At 40.5% G+C, this 24,554-nt stretch overlaps 3 protein-coding genes across 7 annotated transcripts; 2 read left to right on the forward strand and 1 right to left on the reverse strand.

The window, feature by feature from the left end:
* The first annotated feature begins 326 nt into the window (after positions 1-326).
* Positions 327-10,665, forward strand: exoc1 (exocyst complex component 1). Of its 5 annotated transcripts, none has more exons than XM_079575178.1 (20): positions 327-402; positions 958-1,092; positions 1,178-1,308; positions 1,378-1,537; positions 1,772-1,789; positions 2,350-2,537; positions 2,997-3,224; positions 3,413-3,545; positions 3,630-3,739; positions 5,021-5,170; positions 5,433-5,541; positions 6,764-6,808; positions 7,957-8,120; positions 8,221-8,334; positions 8,699-8,778; positions 8,861-9,089; positions 9,645-9,828; positions 9,904-10,103; positions 10,181-10,375; positions 10,452-10,665. In XM_079575178.1, the coding sequence occupies exons 2-20, from the start codon at positions 969-971 to the stop codon at positions 10,602-10,604; spliced, it is 2,715 nt and encodes a 904-aa protein (XP_079431304.1). In that variant the 5' UTR covers positions 327-402; positions 958-968; the 3' UTR covers positions 10,605-10,665. The 5 variants fall into 5 exon arrangements, with proteins under 5 accessions (XP_079431304.1, XP_079431303.1, XP_079431306.1 ...); XM_079575177.1 differs by having other exon boundaries at positions 337-402; positions 955-1,092; XM_079575180.1 differs by lacking the exon at positions 6,764-6,808 and having other exon boundaries at positions 337-402; positions 955-1,092.
* A 440-nt stretch (positions 10,666-11,105) lies between these two features.
* cep135 (centrosomal protein 135) lies at positions 11,106-20,175 on the forward strand. Its single transcript, XM_079575055.1, has 26 exons — positions 11,106-11,284; positions 11,555-11,687; positions 11,779-11,969; positions 12,047-12,214; positions 12,276-12,417; positions 12,494-12,578; positions 12,659-12,787; positions 14,264-14,479; positions 14,564-14,629; positions 14,747-14,897; positions 14,977-15,179; positions 15,593-15,748; positions 15,815-15,949; positions 16,013-16,090; positions 16,170-16,321; positions 17,082-17,197; positions 17,277-17,431; positions 17,606-17,661; positions 17,829-17,997; positions 18,067-18,177; positions 18,256-18,441; positions 18,554-18,763; positions 19,144-19,346; positions 19,427-19,531; positions 19,723-19,893; positions 20,102-20,175. Exons 2-26 carry the CDS (start codon positions 11,575-11,577, stop codon positions 20,121-20,123), a joined length of 3,489 nt encoding a protein of 1,162 aa, XP_079431181.1. The 5' UTR covers positions 11,106-11,284; positions 11,555-11,574; the 3' UTR covers positions 20,124-20,175.
* Positions 20,176-20,925: 750 nt separating this feature from the next.
* Positions 20,926-24,470, reverse strand: chst14 (carbohydrate (N-acetylgalactosamine 4-0) sulfotransferase 14). Its single transcript, XM_079574505.1, has 2 exons — positions 24,043-24,470; positions 20,926-22,598 (listed from the first exon to the last, which is right to left on the reverse strand). The coding sequence occupies exons 1-2, from the start codon at positions 24,334-24,336 to the stop codon at positions 21,771-21,773; spliced, it is 1,122 nt and encodes a 373-aa protein (XP_079430631.1). The 5' UTR covers positions 24,337-24,470; the 3' UTR covers positions 20,926-21,770.
* Positions 24,471-24,554: the final 84 nt, after the last annotated feature.

A 24,554-nucleotide genomic window follows, 5' to 3' on the forward strand; every position in this document is an offset into this window, starting at 1 on the left:
TTTAAGAAATGGCGGACATTCAGTAGATCAACAATGCCACCTGGTGTTTATTCTTGAAAAGTTGTCTGCACCCTGAATTCTAATTATTAATTCGATATGTTGGATTAATAATGGCTAAACCCTCAAGGATTTGATAAATCATTACATTCTTATCCCCCAGGCATATTGAACCCACTGTTTCATTGCCCTCCAGCGGTTTATTGTTACAACACAGTAATGTGTGGTTGTTGTTGTTGTTGATGATAAGTTTTAGTCTGCTGCTCTTGTATCGATATTCACCTGTTTAAGACGGTCCTTCTCTTTGCTGATGATGCAGATGCACTGAAGTGATCACATGACAAACACAACCCGGAAGCGCGAGGGCGGAGCAGCTGCTAAACAGTCGAGTGGCGGTGTAACGAGGTAATAATGCTTTTTATCAAGCATATTTATGCACATTGAGTTTGTTTGTTTCAGACATTGGCCACTGATATGTCACAAGTAAAATCACGGTGTGTGTTAAAGGTCACAGCATTTTAGTGTTTTTTTTAGCCAGACAGTTAGCATTACGTGCTAGCAGGGAAAACAACAATGTTTTTGCTGAAGATCATGTGTAATTTCTGATGGGATAGGAGTCTTTTACACGCTGTTTGGACTTAAGCCATGACTGTTTATATAAGGTTAAGCCTTTTTTCTTCTTGTGTCGTTTTATTACTTAAAACCGTGTCACATAGCTGCGAGGTGGTGATGATGTTTATTATAAAAGCGTCATTGTGACATGTTTCCATCTGCCAAAAAACATCATTGCACTATTTTTGCTTGAAACATGAATTACAAGCTGTTCTCTGGAGCCTAAACGTCAGTATATGATGTGTCCTAACATATAACCACTCCTCTGTAGGGACATAATAATAATAATGCATCCACACAAACATTTCGTTATGAGGTTGACATCTTATGTTTTCCATGTGACAGCAGCCTCCTCCACCATGACAGCCATAAAGCACGCTCTCCAGAGGGACATCTTCACTCCCAATGACGAGCGCCTTCTTGGCATCGTTAATGTCTGCAAAGCTGGGAAGAAAAAGAAGAACTGCTTCTTATGTGCAACGGGTAAGATGTTAATAAACCACCTCAGACAAATGTTGCATCGATTCACCACGATTAACTTTTAAATAATGATAATGTTTGTTGTCAGTCACCACCGAAAGACCGGTTCAAGTGAAGGTGGTAAAGGTAAAGAAATCTGACAAAGGGGATTTCTACAAGCGGCAGCAGACCTGGGAGCTTCGAGATTTGACTGAAGTAGATGCCAAAGATGCGAGCAAGGTAAAACCCATTAATTAATTGATTTGCCATTCAGTAATAAATCACTGATGTATGAATGCGGTCATTTAGGAAAATCCCGAGTTCGACCTGCACTTTGAGAAGGTGTACAAATGGGTGGCCAGTAGCACTGCAGAAAAGAACTCCTTCATTTCCTGTATTTGGAAACTAAACCAGCGATACCTGAGAAAGAAGCTTGAGTTTGTGAATGTCAGTCCTCAGCTGCTGGAAGGTATGACACATTACCACCCATTTGCCTTTTGTGACAGCATGGATTGATTGCATCTCTTACTATTTACTTTGATATTTTGCCTCTGCTAACTATGTGTTTTTCTTGTTATTTTACTGGATGTTACTATGCTTATACCTACATTCTGCCTCTTCTTTGAATCCTGGTTTGTTGTCTTGCTTTCTGTGTTAAATTATTCTTTATTCTTACTTTTTCTCTTGACTTTTCTCTGGCCAGAACTTCCTAAAGCGGAAGGTTGGTAGGATTTCACTGCCTCCTCACTCCTCTCCATTTTAACCTTCAGCAAACCATTCTCATTATAGACAAATATGTCATGTCACTCCCCTCAAAATTAAATTAAATTAAAGATACTATTCCCAAATCAAACAATGCAGCTTAAATTAATCAAATATGAATAATAGTTTGCCTCATCCTACTGTTGATGCTTTTGTCAGTTATTGCACAGTATTGCATTGTTTTATAAATTGCTCCAGAGGTTATCAGATATTGCAGTAAAACTTTCAGTAGTTAAAAACTTGATTAGAAATTCATTCTTTTTACCTCCATTGTTTTAATGTTGCATCCCCATCTACTAAATCTTAACTCAGCAATCAATATTCGACGATTTCACTGCATCTGCATCATTACATCTGCATCCATATTAGAAATAGATATTATAGCCTTAGAGAAGCTCATCATTTAAAAAAGTAAAGTCCTAACACCTCTTCCTGTCCCACGCACTCCTTGTTTGTCAACATTACATTTGTCATAATAGTAAATATATATGTTTTTTCTTCTTTCTATTTTCTTTACAGAGTCCGTTCCAAGTGGAGAAAGCCAGAGTGTTGCCGGGGGAGATGAAGATACTCTTGATGAGTACCAGGAGCTGAGCACCCGTGAGGAGCAGGACATTGAGAGTATGATGGAGATGTGCGAGTACGCCGTCTCAAACGCTGAAGCTTTTGCCGAACAGCTCTCTAGGGAGCTGCAAGTCCTGGACGGGGTCAGTCATGTTGTGGATGCATTACACATAAGCCGAGTAAAAGCTAATTCTAATCATGTAAGAAAGAATGAAAGTTGGAGATGATGTGCAGAGGACGTCTCGGCATGACAACGGCAACAGAAACCAAATGAGTGTCATTGCTAACAACGTATCTAAAAGGACAAACCTTTGCTCTTTCTTAAGTGGTCGATTCAGTGTTTGGAGTGTGTTTGTTGTTAGTTGTTTTGGCTCAAAGGAGGGTGTAATTCATCGTCTACCATAAGCCTACAAGCTAGCTTTTCGGCAACTTCGCAAACTAGCGACTGAAACCGACACAGGATGACCTTTTCTGTTGATATGGTTAAAATATGACTCAAAAAACAAGAGTGGTGTTATCAGCTGGAAACAAACATTACTTACATTATGTTGGATGTATGCTTTAACAACATAATCATACCCTACATTTCCCCCCTCTTCCAGGCCAACATTCAGTCCATTATGGCTTCTGAGAAGCAGGTGAATATCCTGATGCAGCTCCTGGATGAAGCCTTAGGCGAGGTCGACACAATTGAAGGGAAACTGAGCAGCTACGAGGAGATGCTGCAGAGCGTGAAGGATCAGATGGACCAGATCTCCCAGAGCAACCGCCTCATTCAGATCAGCAACACGAACAACGGAAAACTACTGGATGAGATTCAGTTTTTAGTGGTAAATAAAATGTATTGATAAAAATGAAGGGCTGATTCAATCTTATATTCAGCAATTATGCTCAACGTTTGAAGGACAGTGAGTTGAACCTATTTCAATTTAGAATATGTCCATGAATTTGAAATTATTTATGCCAAAAATCGTTATAGCCTAATGTAATTTTAATTTGTGTTCTTGTATGCCCGTAGAATTATCTAGACTTGTCAAAGGGACACATCAGGGCGTTACAAGAGGGAGATCTGTCATCTCCTAAAGGGATCGAGGCCTGTATCAACGCTTCTGAAGCTCTTCTGCAATGCATGAATGTGGCCCTCCGACCAGGTACATTAACTTTAATAATTTAGAGAAAAAAAAAATCACTTAATAACTTTTATGAGTAAATGTAATTATTTTGTCATATTTTAGGTCATGAAAAGCTGTCTGCAGTGAAACAGCAGCAGCACCTGTTTGCTGAGCTCAGAGACACTTTTGCCCGACGTCTCACCAATCACCTCAACAATGTGTTCGTCCACCAGGTAACACCTTATGAGTCGCATGAAAAAGGCTTTTGCGTACTTGAAGGAACAAACATTATTTTGTGCAGCTTTTGTCATGTGGTTTAAACATATGTTCTGGACCAATTGGAGGCATCGGCAAATCATGATTTTTATCAATTTAAATCAATAGCTACTTTAAGTTACTTCCAAATCCAGCTGTATGATCTCTCCATGGTGTCCTCACTCTTTACCGACTTCCTGTCTCCTCACATAGACCTCCTGTTTGCTGCAGCTCTATTTCCTGTGTCGCTTCCTGATGTGCTGTGTCCCTTCTCCCTCACCCCACTGGTCGCTCTCATTCATCGCCCTCTGCTCTCTCTTTCTCTCTGTCTCTGCATCAGTTCAACCACTTCAGTTACTTCAAAATGACCATCCCTCAGTTCTATAGATCCTCCTGTCTGTCTCTCCCAGTGAGTACTCGCTCACGAAAAAAGAAAAAAAGAAAACATGCAACGTCTGCCGCTGGATGTCATCTCATACTTCATTCTAACTTACATTACTTTATGTAAGAGAGTTTGGGCCATGGTCTACTGCATGGCATACGGAGACTGTTTAACATCTAATCCTGTTTCTACAAGCAACGTCATTTTTTAATAGTAGATGAAACCATTTCTTCATGTGTTGGCTATCGTGCTAACTAAATCCATTGCCTGACTGCTGTGTGCATGAATGAATGGGCTACAAAAATGTAAAGAAAAGAATAATGTGTTTTCAATAAGTGTGAGTGAGAATGGAAGGGGATTAATTGAAAATACAGATGCATGTCCATAATCAAGGTGCTTTCTCAACAGATTGGCTATTTCAATAGTTTTAAACAGTGACAGTGTAATTTTGACATGTTTTATGTGTAAGATCTTAGTCGTACAAAAGTCGTCATCTTTGCTGGGCAAGACGAGGCTTCCGTAGTATTGCATTTCCTATGGTTTGTTTAGTAGTATTTGTGCCCGTCTTGTTGTCCAACTACTAAGACAACTCCTCCATACCAGAGAGGTACAGCATAAAGTCAGCAAACCAGAGTGAATGTAAAACTGATGAACCCTCTCGAATGGGTCTTCAATTCTATCCCATCAACAGCCTTGTACAGATGACAACTTGTTTAACATATGATGTAAAAATGTCCCTCATATTTATTCAGCCCTAATTAAATTTGACATGCACCTGTATTTGAGAGTATTCGTTTGAAGCCAGTTTGATTCTTTGGAGATTTAGCATTTTCCTTCCACATGTTTCTAAAAGCTTGAGCTTCTCTTTTTTTCTCAGGGCCACGACCAGAGCTCCACAATGTCCCAGAACACGGTGGAGTTGAGCCTTCCCAAACACAGCCCTCTGCACAGAGACCTGCTGCGTTACGCCAAACTCATGGAGTGGCTCAAGAACACGCACAAGGAGAAATACGACGGACTGTCCAGGGTGAGGGTTATCTTAAAAAGCACTATAATAGAGGCCCTAAAATATAACAATTGAGTGAAAATACTGGGGAAATACTGGGCCTGAAAAAGTCAAATTATGAATATTGTAAAGGTATGACTGTATTAGTAAAAAATGCAGAATAGGGTGAAAATATACCTTGACTTATTCCTGGGTCATAACCAGACAAGACAAGTAAAAAGAACATCACACACCATTGCAGCAGACTCTGGCTCCTAATCAGATGTTCTCATCAACTCCACAGACGTATGTTGATTACATGAGCCGGCTGTATGAACGAGAAATTAAAGATTTCTTTGAAGTTGCCAAGATCAAGATGGCGGGCACGAGCAAGGAGGCGAAGGGCAAGTTTGGTAAGACCTGAACTTTCTTCAGATCTGACTCATTCAAATACATTTTTCCAGCATGAGCATATTTTGTATCCACTGTGTTCCCGTGGTGTCAGTTGATTTTGTCATGCTATATTACGTATACTTTCAACCTCAATATATTTGCTTAAGGCCACACTGCAGATTCCAGGTTATATACTGTATACTGTATATTACATGCTGCATCACAAGAGCAATTAAAGCAGTACGAAGTAACTCATGCCCCTAGAGGCCATAAGTGCCACTGCAGGTGTCGTAGCATGTTGCCCTTTTTTACTTATTAATTGTTCTTGGGAGTAAATACTACTCTGACAAAAAAGACAAAGGGAGAGCGGTACATCCAATTACACAATGGAGATCATTTGACACAAACTTGGCTGTAAATACTGTTTAAGTGGTGCTAGCCTGTAGTTGGCTTTGCCCGTTAGCTTCTTCTTTGTGATTCCATTAGTGTGTATTGGGGCCTCCGACCTGTAGGCAGCGAATTTACAATTGTGGTTTTCTGGCCAGAGACACCAGGGGGAGATGAAAGACCCGATAATCATCCCATTAATACTTGTATTACCCCCAGAGGGACTATGAAAAGGATTTATTAAGGTAAACAAGTTACTTAGTACTGCTTTAAAGCTCAAAGCAAAGACAAACATGCCAGCAATGCCAAACATACTCCTAATGAGCAGTTAGACACTGACATTTTTGCTGTCAGTTGCACATTACAGCATTTGGACAACGAGCTAATGGATGCACATTTAATGTTTGGCCACTTGTGGTCATAGCAAAGTGGCAACATCAGTCAGTTCTGAAGAGAGCAAACTCATAGTAAATAGTTAAGTACTAAAAAGAAAGACCGGTGAAAAGATTTATGCTTGTGTTCTATTATATTAGGTGAGATCTTACGTAGTATGACTTTAAATATTATACAAAATAAGTTCTCCATTTACTGGTAGCCTTTTTGCTTCTTATGTTTGTATGTTTGGGTAAGACATGTGATGGACTTTTTTGGCACTCGTCTATGTCCTGTGTCAGCTCATTTCCGAAAACAAAGTGATGCATTTTGTTTTCCAAAGTTTGTGCTAGCATTTTAAAGCCACTGGAGTGCACGTCGTCATGTGACAGCTATACACCTAACCTCTCACCCTCCCATTGCTGCATGTTCTAAGCCTAACATGTCTCTGTCTCTGATGCCTGCCTTTCTAACCGGCTGCAGCCACGCTTCCTCGGAAAGAGAGCGCACTCAAAACGGAAACCGAAAGTAAGTATCAAGCTCTTAACTTGAATTCAGTCGCTTTTATTGTGCTTTATGTGTCTTCATCACCAATAATGCATACTATAGGTTCCTGTAAGGGGGTGGGGGGAGATAAGTGTAACTACCGTATTGTACATAATTTCTTACTCGTGAATTTTGTGACACAATGACAATAATCTTTGCATGTTGACCAGAGCTGCACAATGTAATGCAAATGCCTGGTTTCTAATTACAAAAAAACACACAGTATTCGTAATATAAAAGAACTATTAGTCTTAAACTTTCCACAGTAAAATGAAATGTGACTGCAACAACAAAAAAGGCAAGTTGCTTTGATTTTCACTCCTCTTTGACTGTATAGGATGTCCATATAGTTTAACTTAATGGTTTTTATGCCTGTGTAGGCTCTCAGTCATTCAGGAGTTGTCCATCTTCAATGAAGTTTCTTGAGTCCTCTTTTGTACTCTGTAGTTAAAGTGTAGAACATTTCGCCTCTCATCCAAAAGGCTTCATCAGCAACACTAAAGTTAAGCTCAGCCCGCAGACTATACATAGACCACTGGGAGGAGTTTAGCTCGGCGAAGTCGGCAAAGTTAACGGCTACTCTTGGAATAAAGTAGATCCCATTTTAAGTGAACCAAAATTGAGGGTTGATCAATATTCGCAGTATTTGCAATATTCGCAGCTAGAAGGTCCTGGGTTTGATTCCCACCGGGACAGGGCCTTTCTGAGTGGAGTTTGCATGTTCGTCCCGCGCCTGCGTAGGTTTCCTCCGGGTATTCTGGTTTCCCCTACCACTAAAAACATGTACAATAAGCCAGGATGAATGAGAGTGTGTTTGAGAGTACGCATGGGGGACGACTGATGGAAATTAGCCAATGGCTACAATCCGGTGTGGTGTGTTTACATCCATGAGACCCATGTATGTTCATTAACATGCACTGTACTGACCAAATAAACCAGTAAATAAATAAAAGAAATAAGTAAATGACTTAGGACGGTATAAGAATCTTGTCTATCAGTTATTGCTGGCGTTGTGCTGCCCTGGTCACAGTTGTTAACGGTCACTGTTTTTCTGTGAGTGATATTTGCAGGTTTAATATACTGACCTTCTTTTTCAAAATATAATAACATAATAATTTGTTGTGCTGAAGGCCTCCATGGCAGCTCTGGGAAACTCACTGGCTCCACCTCGAGTCTGAACAAACTCACTGTACAGGGCTCCAATAGCAGGCGCTCCCAGTCCTCCTCACTGCTGGATATGGGGAACATGTCCGCCTCTGATTTAGACGTGGCCGACAGGACCAAATTTGACAAGGTGATATAAAGTCACTAAACATTGCCTTTTCTTGATGATTATTGTTTGTATGTCCTGTCCATGCATGGCTAACATAGATTCAACATCCTTCTTGTTGCAGATCTTTGAGCAGGTTCTAAGTGAACTGGAGCCACTGTGTCTTGCTGAACAGGACTTTATTAGCAAATTCTTTAAACTGCAGCAGCACCAAGCAGTCATGCCACCACTCGCACAGGTATAGATTTTATTTGTTGCTGGAAAGAAATGTAACTGCAAGAAGCAATCAATACCTTTAGCAGACTGTTGCAAAGATAGTCACGATTAGTCTAATTTGTTGGGTGTAACAAAGAATGATTTTTGTGTTTTAATCAATCAATACTCCTTAGTACATAGTTGTGCACTGTACCTAATCTGGCTCCATGAACAAACACAGCTGGTTTCTTACCCTCTACTGGCTATAAAGCTGTTTTTTTTTGGTATTGAATGAGTGCTTGAGCCAGTGGGATCCTAGTGCTATGGCTCCAGAGAGTGTTGCAGCAGCTTGGCATCAGTATATGATGGATGATTGTAAAGATTAGTTGTTTGTGTTTACTTTTCAGCCAGAGACAGAGGAGGCAGACGGAGGCACGCTGACGAGAATACCTCATCACCACGAGCACAGACACTCCATGTCATCTGAGTGAGTGGTGGATTTGATAGTTTACTAACACTTCTGTCGCTCCTGCTTTGTTTCAACTTTTCCTTTTTTTTTCTTTTCCTAGAAAAGACGTGGTGCGTCTGATGATGAATAAAATCTTCCAGTGCATAGAGACAGAGCTGAACAGTCTTATTGCTCTGGGGGACAAGGTCGACAGTTTTAACTCTCTCTACATGTTGGTGAAGATGAGCCATCACGTCTGGACAGCGGAGAATGTCGACCCAGCCTCATATCTCAGCACCACTTTGGGCAACGTGCTGGTCACGGTCAAGAGGAACTTTGACAAATGCATTGTAAGTTCGTCCAGTTCATGGGTCATCAGTTAATGGATTAATGGCAATAAAAAAACCATACAATTAGTTGTTACACTGAAAAGGTAATGAAACAGATTAGGGCAATTTGGCAACTGATTTTTAGGATAAATAAGTTTAAAATGTGTCTTTGGACAATAATCGTTTTTTGTTTTTTTACGTGACGCAGTTAATAATCATTTGATAAAGCATTCAATTAATCAGTGAAAGAAATTGAACAGATAGTGCGTCTCTAATTTAATTTAAAGTATGGTTATGTTTACAATGTTCCAAAATCCGGCATCAAATTAGGACCACCTCCCTAGTCCAGTAGTGCCTCTTTTATAGAACTGGTCTCAGGGCTAAACCACGTTGGACCCACCGAGGAGGAATTCCCTGTCCCTCGTGGTTTGAACCTCTTCTACTGTTTACCTTGGACAGTCCCAAACTGACTCGCATTACCATCCATCGTCTTCCACTTTTTCCAGCGTTGGGTTGGGGGAGACAGCAGTCTGAGCCGAGATCCCTGAATACTTACCTTTGTGTATTCTTTTGCAGTCTGGTCAGATAAGACAGATGGAAGAATTTAAAATTTCAAAGAAAAGCAAAGTTGGTATCCTGCCTTTCGTTACTGGATTTGAAGAGTTCGCCGAGTTGGCTGAAACTATTTTCCGTAATGCCGAGCGCCGTGGGGACCTGGACAAAGCCTATGCCAAACTTATTCGAGCTGTATTTATGAATGGTAACTATCACAACAAATGTGTAATTTTATGATTATCTTACTGACTTAACTAAAGAAAGCCTTTTGTCTTCACAGTGGAGAAAGTGGCCTCTGAAAGCCAGAAAACACCACGTGATGTTGTGATGATGGAGAACTTCCATCATATCTTTTCGACTCTGTCCCGTCTAAAGATCTCGTGTTTGGATGCAGAGAGGCGTGAAGCCAAGCAGAAGTACACAGACCATCGTCAGTCCTATGTGATCAACTCGCTTGGTCAGCCTCTGGAAAAACTTAATGTAAGAAAGAAAATAATGGGTTGATTTGAATTATCTATTGGTGGATTTTGAGGTCAAATGTTATCTGTCCATTGCAGCACTTCTTTGAGGGAGTTGAGGCACGTGTTGCTCAGGGCGTTCGCGAAGAAGAGGTGAGCTATCAACTGGCTTTCAACAAACAAGAATTACGCAAAGTAATCAAAGAGTATCCGGGTAAGGAAGTGAAAAAGGGACTTGACAACCTTTACCGGAAAGTAGACAAACATCTGTGTGAAGAGGAAAGCCTGCTTCAAGTAAGAAATTAGTATTGCCAATTTTGCCCACTGTGTACACTTGATCTGCATTGCATTATTGTCTTTTGTCCACTAGGTGGTGTGGCACTCCATGCAAGACGAGTTCATCAGGCAGTACAAGCACTTTGAAGATTTAATAGGCAGATGTTACCCGGGCTCTGGAGTCACTATGGAGTTCACCATTCAGGACATGCTCGAGTACTTTTCTAGCATTGCCCAGTCACACTAAACTGATCTGCAATGACTCTAAGCTTTCTCCATCTAAGGCACTGACTGAAGATACACTAGCTTATTACTACACTTACCTTGAAGACATTTCTTGGTGTGAATGAGTATGTTGTGTGTCTGCTTGTTGAAAAGGGAAACCATAGTGTAGTAGAAGTTTTCAAATTTGCCTGAAGACATCAACTGGGCTGAATTCTTTCAAATTGAGAGTAGAAGAAGCCTTTGTTGAAGACACGAAAAGTCCTCAACTCAAACAATCCTCAGCCGACCCAGTCCAGTTGATGACTTAAGACATATTTAATAATGTAAACAACTCTATGAACTCAATATAACTCCACGGCTTAATGCTTATTATAAATCATGCTGTTGTTAGTTATTTTATTTTGTTGCCATATGTGAATAAAACAAATCTACCAATGTAACCTTTTGAGTTAAATTGTGCATAAACGTTATTCCGGTCTGCACTGAGACACTTGAACGCACCACTACGCACTTCCATGGCGACGAGTCCAAACCCAACACGGCGCTCTTTTCAAACCACTTTACCGCTGAAACAACAACAGCGATAATCTACTTTTTAACCAACATTTTACTAACTATGAATCACGTGGAGCTAACTAGAGAGCAGTATTCACTCCAGGCGAGACGTTTCTTGACGTTTTGTTGACGTTAGCTGTCAAAGGGGTGAGTAAAAGTACACGCGTGAAGAGTTTTCCTGTATATAACATTGTTGTGACACATGAATACAAAAGCTTTGTTAACTAACGAGACTAAAACTATCAGTTAACTAAACCAGCTACATATCCAAAGCACTTCTGTAGATTATAACCCAGATGTTGATAGTTTATACTTTATTTCGGGATTGTTGCTAGCCCCCAGCTAAAGCTAATGCTAACTTCACAACAATGCAGTGTTTTGTGTACTGAACCAATGCGTAGATTGTATTGCCACCAGACAGTGCGGCATCTTAAACCATGAACAGCAATGCAGAGAGAAAGTTTGTCAACTTGAGAAAGCGTCTGGACCAGCTGGGCTACAGGCATCCTTTGGGGATTGAATCACTTCCACTGGTGGAGAAACTTTTCAGGTTATTATCTTAGCTGAAACTGTCCTTATTACTTTCTTCTTTTAGTCTGCCATGTCCATTATTATTTCCCTTAATTTATATATATTTCTAGTGATTTGGTTCATACCACTGAAAGTCTGAGAAGTGCCAAGCTTTCTGTTGGGAAGACTGAAAAAGAAGGCAAAAACTTTGATGCCTTACTTGAACCTTACAAGACAGAAAATGCCAGGCTGGTCAGAGAGAACAACGACCTTCACTTGGACCTGCTGAAGCTGAAAGAGGACAAGGACCGAGTCATTAGTGGTGACTCTCCACAAACATGCCATTTATTTTTTTACATAAAATGTGTGAAAACTAAAACAAGTCTTCTTATACTGCAGAGCTAAAGACACATGTCAGAAAGCTGGATCATGACACTACAGATCTGAAGTTTCTAAATAACCAGTATGTGCACAAAGTCCGCTGCCTCGAAAAGGACAGTAAGGCCAAAGCTGAACGCATCCAGCAGCTGCAGGAGAAGAATATGCAGGCAGTGGTGCAAACTCCAGGTACTTTCACTCAGGCTTTAATAGCTTATGTTATTATGATAATTTTACATGTTTTTTATAGGGGGCAAAAAACGCAGTATTCCCTTCAGGCGTCAGAGAATGCAGGTCGACGATCTGATTCCTCCCCCTTTATCCTCTTCATATCCAGTGCCCCAGCCCGATGACCCTTATGTAGCAGATATGTTGCTTCTGGCTGATGGAAGGTTCTGTCCAATTCTCTCTCTGTAAAAAGACAATGAAGACTATTACGATTAAAAATGAACTTGTTCTTTTTTGTAGAATTCATGAGCTACAAGAAGACTTCATTAAACTTAAACTTGATCTAGAAAATTGTCAACAGACCATAGAGCACCTCAACATTCAGGTAAGGAAAATCTGAAATAAACATGGACATACATTATAGCCTAAAGCAAAAATGTTGCTGTTTTTCCCTGACTGTTTTAGGTTGAGGGGAGGGATAAAGAGATTAACCGTTTGAATCGTGTGCTTCACGGAGGGCGGCCACATGACGTTATTTCCCTTGAAGCACAAAATGTCAGCAATGAGAAGATGATCGCACACCTCAATCTGCAGGCAAGTACTTGGCAGCAATCCGGAGGGGAGTGCTATTATGAGTAACATTATATCATGGGAAAAGCTCAAAGTGTAGTAGATACTATCGGGCTTCTCAGACGCACAGTTCACATAAAGGCTTTCTGATTCTTGAATTTGATCATTTTGTCTAATTACATTAATACTGACACGTAACATTCAATAAATAGTATTATATTTGTTAACCAGTCGTAGTAGTTATATAGTATTGGGGTGCTTCATCAAACTGTGTATATTTGGGTAGGCTTTATTCGACAGGACAGTAGTTTAGCGTTAAAGGGTGAAGAGCTGAGAGAGCCTTAAGCAAATTGTTGAAGCAGGGATGCAAATTCACGATGCTGACATCAGCAAAGTGCTCAGCGTTTTTGTGTGACATTCGTGAAGGTTAATGTTCCTGCAGTGTCTGGAACACTGTTTACTCAAGAAGTCTGAGCTTTTGTTGTATGTTCTTAGGAGTTGCCAAGTGTCTGAAAATGTATTTGCCAGCCAGTTTTATGCCAACACTGTTTTGCCATTGTTGCAATATGACCACCAAGTGAATGCTGTAAAATATGTTTGTTATGTGTTACCTCAATCGTCTACTGTTGCTGACAAAAAACTATTTGTGATCACATAGATTCTGTGGTGGAGAGAAAAAAAGTACAAATTCTAGGTATTTTTGCTTTACTTTATGATGAATACCTTTTACTTTTACTTCTCTACATCTTATAACCTGTATCTGTACTTTCTACTCCACTGCATACGTTTACAGTGGGTTAAAAGTAAAAGTATTTTATTTTCAAAGTGACCTCTCTACAATGAACTGGTTTAGTCCCAATTTAGACTTGGTTTAGTGGTTTGACCTTGTCTAGATCTGGTTTAGACCTAGTTTAATCCGCGGTTTAGTTTTTGACCTAATTTAGTGGTTTACTCATTTTGTAGACCTGGTTTGATTCAAATGATTAAATAAAAAATCATGCACATTAAACTCTTAAATACTTTTAAGCAACAGGGTATCCGCGGGGTCTTAAAAAGTATTAAAAGTTGAAAAATTAAGACCTTTAAGTATTAAAAAGTCAGAAAGTGATTTTAACATACTAATTTTTGTTTTTGCATTGATTTTTTTTTGTAAGTAAGTTTATTTATGGAATGCCCCTTGAGATGTTCCATCTCGTTTGCGAGGGGGTCCATAAAAGGGGGTCCATTTGTGTTGCTTTTATCCATAAAATTGACAGCGAAAATATATAAATGTTCTGTATATTTTCCCCTATATGCACTTTTGCTTGCCCACTGTGTACTTGTCTGTCAAAATAGGGAAAGTGTAAGTTTGTTCCTGGCTAGAAGTTGATGAATTTAAACCGCTCAAACATATCATGAAGCCTTCACATTTTTATAGGAGGTCTTTAAAAAGTCTTAAAAAGGTATTAAATTTAACTTTGGGATTCCTGCATATTGAGTACTTCTTCCACCACTGCATAGATTGAGTACCTCCAGGAGACCAACAGGACATTGGAGCAGAAGGTCCAGGGTTTGCATCAGAGAAAGAAACAGGCCTCCAGCGAAGTCGCCAATCTGTCCATGAAAAACCTGGAACTATGTGAGGAGCTGACACACATTGATGACCTCGCAAAGAAGTTGGAGTTGGACAAAGACAGAGTGTTGGAGACCGCAGATCTGGAACTACAAGAAAGCAAAGTATAAATATTTGAAACTTTATAGAAGTGATCCTGCTGTGCTGTGTGTAATAATTAATTTTAAACTTTCTTTTATGGTTGACAGGAGGAAATCCAGAGGCTGCAGAAAATTATTGGGGATTTGGAGGACATTATTGCAAAGTTAAGAAGGGTGAGCTCTTCATCAAAGTTACTCCGTATTTGAGTGGGAAAAATCTACAAAATCAATGTTGCTAATGCTAAAATTATTCTACTCGAGTGATTAACACACTTTGCTTGTGTCGTGAAGGAGCACTCTGAGGAAGATTTTGAGAAAGACCGTCTGAGAGATGAGATGGCAGATCTGAAGGAGCAAAATGCCAAAATGGAAGGAATCATTAACTTCCTGGAAGAAGAAAAGTCCAGGCTGCAACAGAAACTGGAGAAAACTATGGCGTCTGGTGAGTTACTGTTTGTATTTTCTCAATTAATGACTGTCATGAACCAAATCATAGCCTTTGCATTTTCTGTGTTTTGTAGACAAAGACCTTGTGCTGGAACTGGAGGCCATGCGGACCAAATATGGCGTCTGTGGAAGGGAGCGTTCTCCGTCTCGGCTTGATGCTTTTGTTAAAAGTTTAGAAGAAGAGAGGGATTATTATCGACAGGAAGCAGAAAGATACAAGAGATCCAGAGGTGACACGAGCCCCAGTCGCAGCCCAGTGAGGGGCAGAAGTCCCAAAGTAAGAAAGGCCATTCATGAAATACATGGATTTCAATACACCACCTAATACAACAAGATTATATCGTTAAAGAAGAAAAAAACACGCACATCCAGTCTGAATAGTGTGCAGGACCAAAGTGGACTATAGAGCTGAAAAAGAAAAAAGTCCGCACAACTAAGTAGCTCCCAGAAAAGTTATTTAATGATGACTTACACCGTGTAACGTTTCGGGCCTGAGCCCTTCCTCAGACATGAAGGACAACAAGATTATGCCACATTAAAATCGTACTGATGTTAGTGCTAATTCACAATTGATGGGTTATTATTTAGAGTCACATTAAGGACTAAACCAAATGAAAACCATGTCTAGCCATAAGTAAAGCTTGTCCTTTTTCTAACTTTATTTTAAGTTATTTGAATTGTTTTCCACAGAGAGGAGCTGTGGAGACTGAGGTTCGCCGTTTGGTTCAGGAGAGAGACGAACTGAGAGCGGCTCTGTTGGACTTTGAGAAACACATGGAGGACATTCAAAACAATGTGAAAACCCTAACCACCGAGAGAGATAAACTAAAAGTGCTATTAAAACAGGTCAGTGAATTGCAATTGAATACTGCATTACTTGATTTCATGTAAAATTATAACAATGATTTGTAGGCACAAGAGGAGTTGAAGATGTCTCAAAGAAGAGACTCGATTGGCATTTTGAATCTGGAGGATGAGATGAAAGAGGTGGAGCTCAAAATACTGCAGATAACCTCAGAAAGAGACTTGCTGTTGGATAGATTAAAGGTTGGTGTTTTATTTACTTATTAGGATTAACACAGATTGATATAATGTTGATGACATTTTTAGGCCGCACAGACCACGGCTATCAATGACCGACGAGAAGATGAAAAGAGAATATTTGACCTGGAGAATGCTGTTAAGATCGTAAGAATATTTTTGGAGCACATCTTTAGATATTGTGTTTCATACTACTGATGCTAGTGATGTTTTGATGGACCCACAGTTGGAGCGTGAGAGGCTGGACCTGCGTGCTCAGGTGTGTCTGCTGAAGGAGAGCAGGGAGGCCGTGGAGGACGAGCTGAAGACGCGCTGTGCAGCTCTGGCCCAAAATACAGAGGAGACCGTTCAACAGAAGGCAGAGGCCAGCGCCCTAAGGTAAGAAGAGGGCTGTAGACTCTGGAGTGGGACGGCAATTATACTGTAACTGAGATCTAATGGAGACAAGTGTGGAACTAAAAATACTACTCTGTGCTGGTTTTTGAGATTTTCCGAAACCACGCAATTCTGTGAAATAAATGCTTGACTGAACAAAATCCCTGAAAGACAGATGCTTGGACAGAGACACACTGACACACATTCTCAAAAAGAAGGTCAAATTCAGAGTGGTGTTTTCTCACGGGCTTAGAGGTCCTGGAAACCAGGACAGTGGGTCACTTTGTCTCTTGTAATATTTTTTATCACACTTGGACACAGACCAAATCTACATTGTAGGTGTTGTTGTTATAATACTCAGGTAAACGTCAAAAAACATTGCTGGCCAACCTAAGCACTTTTTTAGAACTTATTCATCACTTATTCATAACTTATCTAAACAAGTCAATATTGCAACATTGTGCAACACTTGAGGAACCATTCTTTAAAAAAATAAGTTTTAATTAGTTTTCTGACTGATAATAATTTGGCAATAAAGCATGCCCAAATGTTTCAGTTTGATTGCCACCTAAAGATCATTAAGATAATCGTGTACTGGTTGTGATCTACTTTGAGCCCAGTGAAAATGAGTCTACATTCCTACAGTTATTATCACTGACACAACAAACAACGTACCGTATTTCTGATGACGGTTTGTGAAGTTAATGACTATAATCATGTCAGCGAAATAGCCGTGTGAATCATATGTTGTTGCATGTTACAGATTATTACAGGATCAAATGGAGAGGTCTCTGTCCGACACTCAACACCGACTGACTGTGAAGATCAATGAGCTCCACGCTGTACGAGAGCAGATGGACAAGATGGAGGAACAAATGCGTTAGTATTTCAAATGTACAGTTTAATCAATTATTTTGTTTTTCTGCTTTATGGATTGCCTCTTAATTATTTCTGTTAGTTGAGCTGAATCAGCAGAGCCTCAGACACAAGGAGGAAGTGGCTTTACTGCAGAAGTCCATCTCGGCCCTGGACAGAGAGAAAGACTTTCTGCAGGACGAGGTGGATCAAAAGACCGAGCAGTTGGTCGCTCTGCAAGACGAGCACAACAAGAAGGTTCGGGAGAACCGTTTTTACTGTCATATGTCCCACTCCTACACTAACATCTCATTTCTTTTTTGTTCTAGAATTGAATTAGTAACTGAATTTGTATGAAATATTCCACATTAGTCAATCATTATGCACAATGTTTGCAATTCACCAATGAAGACCTTTGTCTGTGGTTTACAGGAGAGCACCATTGAAGAAGTGAGACTCACAGTGACCAGCATGGACAACTCGCTGGCGTTAGTATTATTTAAACTATTGAAAAACCTTTCACTCAAGCTTTATTTTCCAATAATCTTGTTTAAACATGATACTGCTTCAGAATAAGAGGAGCTGGTCCATGGCTTTAGTTCACTCCTCACAAAAAATGTGTAACAATGAAATGCGTTGGTTTTGTTGCTTCCAGTCAGCTGCAGGGGGCTTTAAACAGCCGTGAGCGGGAGGTGGCCAGTCTGAGGAGACAGTTGGACTCCTGTCAGGAGGAAGTTGTCGGACTCAAGAGAGACCGAGAGATCACCGTGAGGGAGAACAGGAGGCTGCAGGACGACCTCGCCACAATGACCAGAGAGAACCAGGTACGGCTTGCTCCATGTGCAAACGCTTGATAAATGTGAGGAATAACCATGTCCTGTGTGTCTGTTCAGGCTGTGCACGTGGAGATGGAAGAAGCCTTGCACGAGAAAGACGAGCTAAAGCTAAGGGTCCACTCGTACATCTCTGAAGTGGCCAGAGTAGAAAAAGTCATTGCTGCCAAGGTTAAGAGCCCGTCTTTTCTTAAACATTCTAATATTAACAATTACATTTCTGACAGTTTATGTGGTGATGATCCACAGGAGCAGGAGAACAGAGACCTCCTGGAGCGCTTCAAAATGGCTCACACAGACTTAGAGGAGCAGGAGCAGAAGTTACAGCAGGTGGAAGGCATTAACAACTCCATCAGACTAGAGCTACTGTCCACAGACACTGAGCGCAAGCATTTGAGAGACACCGTAAGCAACCAGGAGAGGGAAATCAAGCAGGTAGGTTTAGCTTCACATCCTCAAAGGAGGACTGCTGACTAAAATGGGTAGAATATGTACTGTGTTGTCTTTGTCTTTATTATAATCCAATGTCCCCTCCCTCGCCTTGCAGCACATGCAGGCTCTGCAGGCGTACGAGGCACAGGTGTCCTCCCTGGTTCGTGGGATGTCCCGTCTGGAGCAGGAGCTGCACAAGGCCCAGGAGGAGAAGGGCGCTCTGCTGTCAGACCTGGCCTCTGTCCGGGAGCTCTGTGTTAAATTAGACTCTGGGAAAGAGATCGCGGCTCGACAACTCACCAACAAAAGCATGGATCTGGAGAGGGTGAGGCCATGGAGTATTTTCATATGCCTTCAATTCATCCCCAATAAAGCTGGACAAAGAAACAAAATATGTTAACTGGAATCACAGTACAACATGCAAGTTAATTTCCATAACCACTGCCAGATTAAGTGAGAACCGCTGTATAAAGTGACAGCAGATTTTGTCAATTGACTGGGGCAGAAAGCTGAATTTATGATGAGTGACCTGGCAAAGCTGGGACAGGGGATGAGAATAGGGAGTTGTTTTTGCACACTGTGTTCCTTTGTTCTAAAAACAGGAAATCATCTAAATGCCATAGCTACCTTTTAAAAATGAAACGCAGCCTTTGAACATCCGTCTAAATGTGTCTCTGTGCCTGATAAATGTGTCTGTTTTTGAAGCTTACCGGAGAGCTGGAGGATGTTCGATCAGAGGCGGAGCTCCTCAAGAAACAGCTGGCCAGCGAGAGATTAACTGTTCGCAACCTGGAGACGCTGCTCTCCACCAATCGACAAAAGGAGTTCCAGACGCACCTCACAGCCAGCGAGAAGGACTCTGAGCGGAAAATACTTCGAGACAGGCTCACCCTCGCTGACAGTAAAAAGTAATAGCATAATTTGTTTAAATTGGATTGAATATGTTGAATTTGTTATAATGATGTGTCCTATTTCTTTTTGAACGCAGCGCTGAACATGCCCGGGAGGTGTCTCATCTTCGCAGTAAAGTCTCTCAGCTGCAGACAGAGATGGACGTGTTGAAACGACAGCTGACCAGTGAACGCTTTGAACGGTGAGACAAATGGAAGGTTTTAGCAGAACCATCTGTTTGACTGCAAGTAAAAAATAAGTAAAGTTTCAGACAATGTATTTTAAGACATCGTACAGTACATGACTTTGGCAGAAATTCAAATGTACAACAATATCCAAGGCAATGATTGTTTTCATTGCATAACTTTCCTTGTCTGCTGCTCTGTGACACAGGGAGAGAGCGGTGCAGGAGATGAGGAAGCAGGGCCTGTCATTCTCATCCCTCAGGAGTTTATCACCTCATAGCGCCTCTTCTGCGTCTCGCCAGTTCTCTCCTGAACACTCCATCTTCCGAAGTCTGGACCGGACTCGGGACCGGTCCAACGACTCCAAATCAGCCGACAAGTGAGGCTTTGTTACACTAATACTCTATGTCGGCATCCTTTGGATACTAGATTTTTAGCTCATTATAACAATAGACTGATGACAAATAATATAGAATGCTGATGCAGGGATATGCCTATTATGCTTGTGTTTACCAAGGTTATAAATATCTATGGTTTAATTTGAATGATATAATTTGGCTCCTAATCCTGTGCCATTTTTACTACAGGAGTGTGAGCTTCAAAGACTAACAACTTTCAACAACAGAGGAGCCACTGAGTGAACCTCCACCCCACCAAAGGTGTATATTGGTCAGTTTTAATCCCCAATCTTACATATATTCTCAAACTTACTGCCAAACCTTAACCAGTGGTTAAAAGTGAGCCCTCCTTAATTCATTTAATAGAACCACTGTGCCAACAAAATGCCACTCGTAACATGGTAAATATGGATTACATATTTTTTTAATTTATCAATGTTTGAAGGACTAGTATCTTCCTGATTTAAACCGCCAACATGGCTTTGGACCTCAACAACTAAAATGTAGCAGTGTTTTTATGCAACTCTGTGACGTTTTAATGCTTTTCATATGTAAATGTTTTAAGTTATTAAATTATTCATAACAAACATTTTGCCACTTTGCTCTTTTCACCCATGTGCTCCTCCTTCACTCCCTCCTCCATACTCGCGGGCATGTATTTAGCCCACACAAGTTGTCTATGAATAATTATGAGATCTTAGAGAGATTCTACAGTGATGTGACGAGGTGGATAATAATAGAAACTGAAAACACACTTGACTGAATCTTTTCACACCATGTACTACCATGGCTGCCAAGTTAACTTCAATCCAAACAAATATTACCCATAAAGTACTTTTCCGCTCGTGTAGAAGCAAGAGTTCTAAACTATCTAAACAAGCATAGACTAAGCAACCGTTTTTAATCAGACTTTTAAGATTCTCTTAATCTCTTCAAAGCCTTATGATTGAACAAGGTGGTCTTCTGTACTAAGAATAAAGAACAGTTCCGCTTATCAATCAATACAACTCCACGAAATATTTGGTTTTATTAAAATATAGAGGGTTGTACATGAAATAATATTTTTTTCAACACAGTGAAAATTGTATTTGTTCAGCCAGCAGGCCAAACCGCAGCAGCCGTTCCTCCATTGACAACCTGCTTTTATCAAAATACCACCTAACATTTAGAAATACTATGTAACAGTGCACAAAGATCACAAAATTATATTTTCATCCTTGAGTGGTTTTGGTATTTTTTCAATTATCAACCTGGATATCAAAAATGTACTGTAACAGCAAATGTAATCTTTGTTTCCCAGTTATACAAAACAATATTTCTCCATACACACACAGTCCATAAACTAGCATATTGCTGAAAGGTCCATTTATTTCAGTAGGTAGTTCAAAAACTGGCAAGAAAATATGGGGACAGGACACAGGAATGCATGTCGATATGAATGGTGAAAGGCTTTTTTTGATCGAGTTAGCCCTGTAAAATTTAACTTTTTAACTTTTCCTACCTTTGTTTTCCTTCGTTTTTTGCTTTTTCGCCTGTTAAGAATGATCCCCTTGATAATGGCATGCTCATAAAATAACGGCCCCATACTAAATGCAGTTTTATCGCAAAACTGCTCAAAATAGGGTTAAAAACTTTCTGCTTTAATTGGACACGAGGATCAAGTTGGTCTCAGGATCAAATCCACCTCCTTACTGCTGGGAGAGAGGAGTATTAACCACTCTGTCTCAATGCACACCATACACAAACATCATTAAAAACAACACATTAGGAATATCGCACTACGGAAATAAATGAAATTTCCACAATCTTCACTTCCTGATGTGTTCTGCCTCGTGTCTTGTGTAAAAACATTGCACAGCTAATGCCGACAGTATTCAGCTGTAACATTAGGAAGTGGATATGCAAAAAGTGAAAAGTCTAGGATATACTTTGGCAGAAGTTCCTTTACTAGTCTTTGTGGCAGGCTACACAGATAATAATGTAACGTTTCGGATGTAATTGGTTTATACCACGCCTGCCTTTCTGGGAAATGGACAGAGGAGGGCGCTTTGACTTGCTGAAGCACATAATCTGCGTCCCGTTCGAGATTCTCATAGGAACCAATAAAATCATAAGGCACTGCACATGGTTGACACAAGTTGTACATAGGCATCCAATGTTCGTTCATTCGCTCCACGTCTTCATCAAGCAAGTAGCGGACAAATTCATCAAAAGTAACGTCGTCTCCGGCAATTTTCGAATCCTTGATGTATCCTTTCCTGTATCTTTTTATGATCTCGACACCATATTTTTTCTGATAGGACTCGATCTCGCCAAACTTGTTCCTGTACGCAGAAAGCAGCCGCGCCATCGGTTCCCGGGCGAACATAAACTTGAAGTAGTGCTTCAGTCTGTAGTTGATTTCAGCTTGTTTGAAAGATCCCAAAAAAACAAGATCACTTTTGTGGTTCATCTTGATACTGACTTTGACATTCTCCAGCGCCCCGCTCAGAACTTTCAGAACCCTTTTCCAATTGGAGCAGGCGACTTTGGGCACGTAACAGTAGAGGAAACCGTATTGGTCATTGACTAAAATGTGCTGAAGTAGCGTTCGTCTCTGTGCTGGGTGAAGGGCCCAAATGTCGTGGGGCATGTTTGGCTGACTGCACATGGCCTTGATGGTCCGATTTCTGATGTCCTGGTAAACCTTCAAAACAAAAGCACAAGTCAGGACTGACTTATAAATTATGGCAAAGTCTTAAAGGACTAAAGTCTTTAAACATGTTGTATGTTCTTTTCTGATTTGAGATGGAGAGAATGCCAAAAATATGCACATACATTTTTTTTTAAACTGAACCAAATATTTTTACATTTTTACATTTACTTGATATTGTATATGATAAACAACAAAACCAATATAATCCCTGTGTCAGATAAGATACCGAGACCTGCTTAAAGTCCATATGACAGGTTTAAAGGGACTAAACGGAGTTAAGAAATGTTAAAATTATGTATTTTCTTCCCCCTATATGTTCCAGCATTGTTCTAATGTGTAGAATGAGCCCAGACTTATTCACCACAACTGCCTCTAAAATCCTGCACTGTCACTCAAAAAGTTGTTGGTCCAAATTGTCATTATGCACGAGCTTAATATAGAAGATGCAGTTACACGAATGACCTGAGGTGACAGTAGTGAGTTTAAAATGGCCAACTTGCATCTAGCCCCTTTAAATGCTTTTGTAAATATGACTTATTTAGGTGGATAACATCTGCGGTAAGTAATAATAGGCATTTGATGTCAGAGAAGCAGCAATTTAATTAATAAAAGTTGTTTTTATTTGGCTTTTTAATCTGATGACCGACGATCAGATAGAAGTAAAGTTCCATAGCAGTTTGACTCATTTACTGTAACCATTTAAAATTGTTTGCCTCTATGTCACTTCCTGTCGGTGTCCAATAAGGAAGTGAAAATATAAACATCACAAAAATGTCAAACTAAAGCTGGGTAACTTTTTTTTATTTTTAGAAACCTTAATTATAATTGTATTAACTATGTTTTAGCAGAAATAGAGTCTGTGTCATATGCACGTTCACAAAGAACATAAATAATACATTTTAAAGAATCACACTACAGATTTGGTAAGCCTGATAGACTATTTTAAGTAGCCTGCAATTGGAGCCTATAGTCTATCAGGCTTACCAAATCTGTCAAATGCCAATTTTGTTATTTATACAAAATCAAACCATCAAGTTGACACACGTCTAGTCATTAAAACCTTATGTTACCTTATTATGAGTATGATTCATATCAAGTTTGTCTTGTGCTTTGCGAGGTTACACAATAAAACACAACTCTGCAATAACACATTTTCTAGTGGCTGTTATTGCAGGTTCTGTTATTTTTCTCTTTAGTTTCAAACAGATGTGTGGTGTTCACTATAAATCATGTGGTCTGCAGTAGCAACATCTGTACCGTGTCACGCGTCAGTGCACTTTATAAAAACAAAAGGACGCATTACGCACAAACTATTGTAATGTATGTTCTTCTCCGGCTACTTACACGAGTGAAAGCTGTGATGAGGTTTCTGTAAATATTCACTTAAGCCTGTAAACTAACACTTTGTTCCCCGAAGAGTTTTGTGCAGCTCTACCTGGAGGTCGTCCACGTCCTCCGAGTCGTGGTTACTGCCCTCGGCCGTGCGGACCCTGCTGCTGCCGCCCATGGCCCGCGGTCCCGGCGCCTCCATGGTGTTCAACATGCCCTTCTCGATCATCATGAGCAGGCCTCCAGACGCCACGATCACTAGGAAGGTGAGCACAGAGGGCAGGACGGCGGAGGAGCGGCGGACCGACACAGAGTTCATGGTGACCCGAAGGTTTCCAGGCGGTGCGCTCCGAGCTCCTCCGTGCCTCTTCACGGAGCGATCTGGCGTGAAAGAAAACATGGCCCCGCTCACCTCCCGAGGAGAATTTAACAGGGCAATTAAAAAAAAACTCCCCAAACCGGTCGGCCGAAGTTTACTACCACGTACCCATACTGAACTTTCTGAAGAAGCAGAAGTTTTGGTTGCGCAGGGGGATAAGCCACGCCTCTTCCTGTTCCTCAGACAAAAATGTGGGTGAAAAAAGAGAAATGGAGAAATATAAGAATAATAAAAGAATG

This window comes from Gobius niger (assembly GCF_951799975.1).
Source record: "Gobius niger genome assembly, chromosome: 17".
Taxonomy (NCBI): Eukaryota; Metazoa; Chordata; class Actinopteri; order Gobiiformes; family Gobiidae; genus Gobius; species Gobius niger.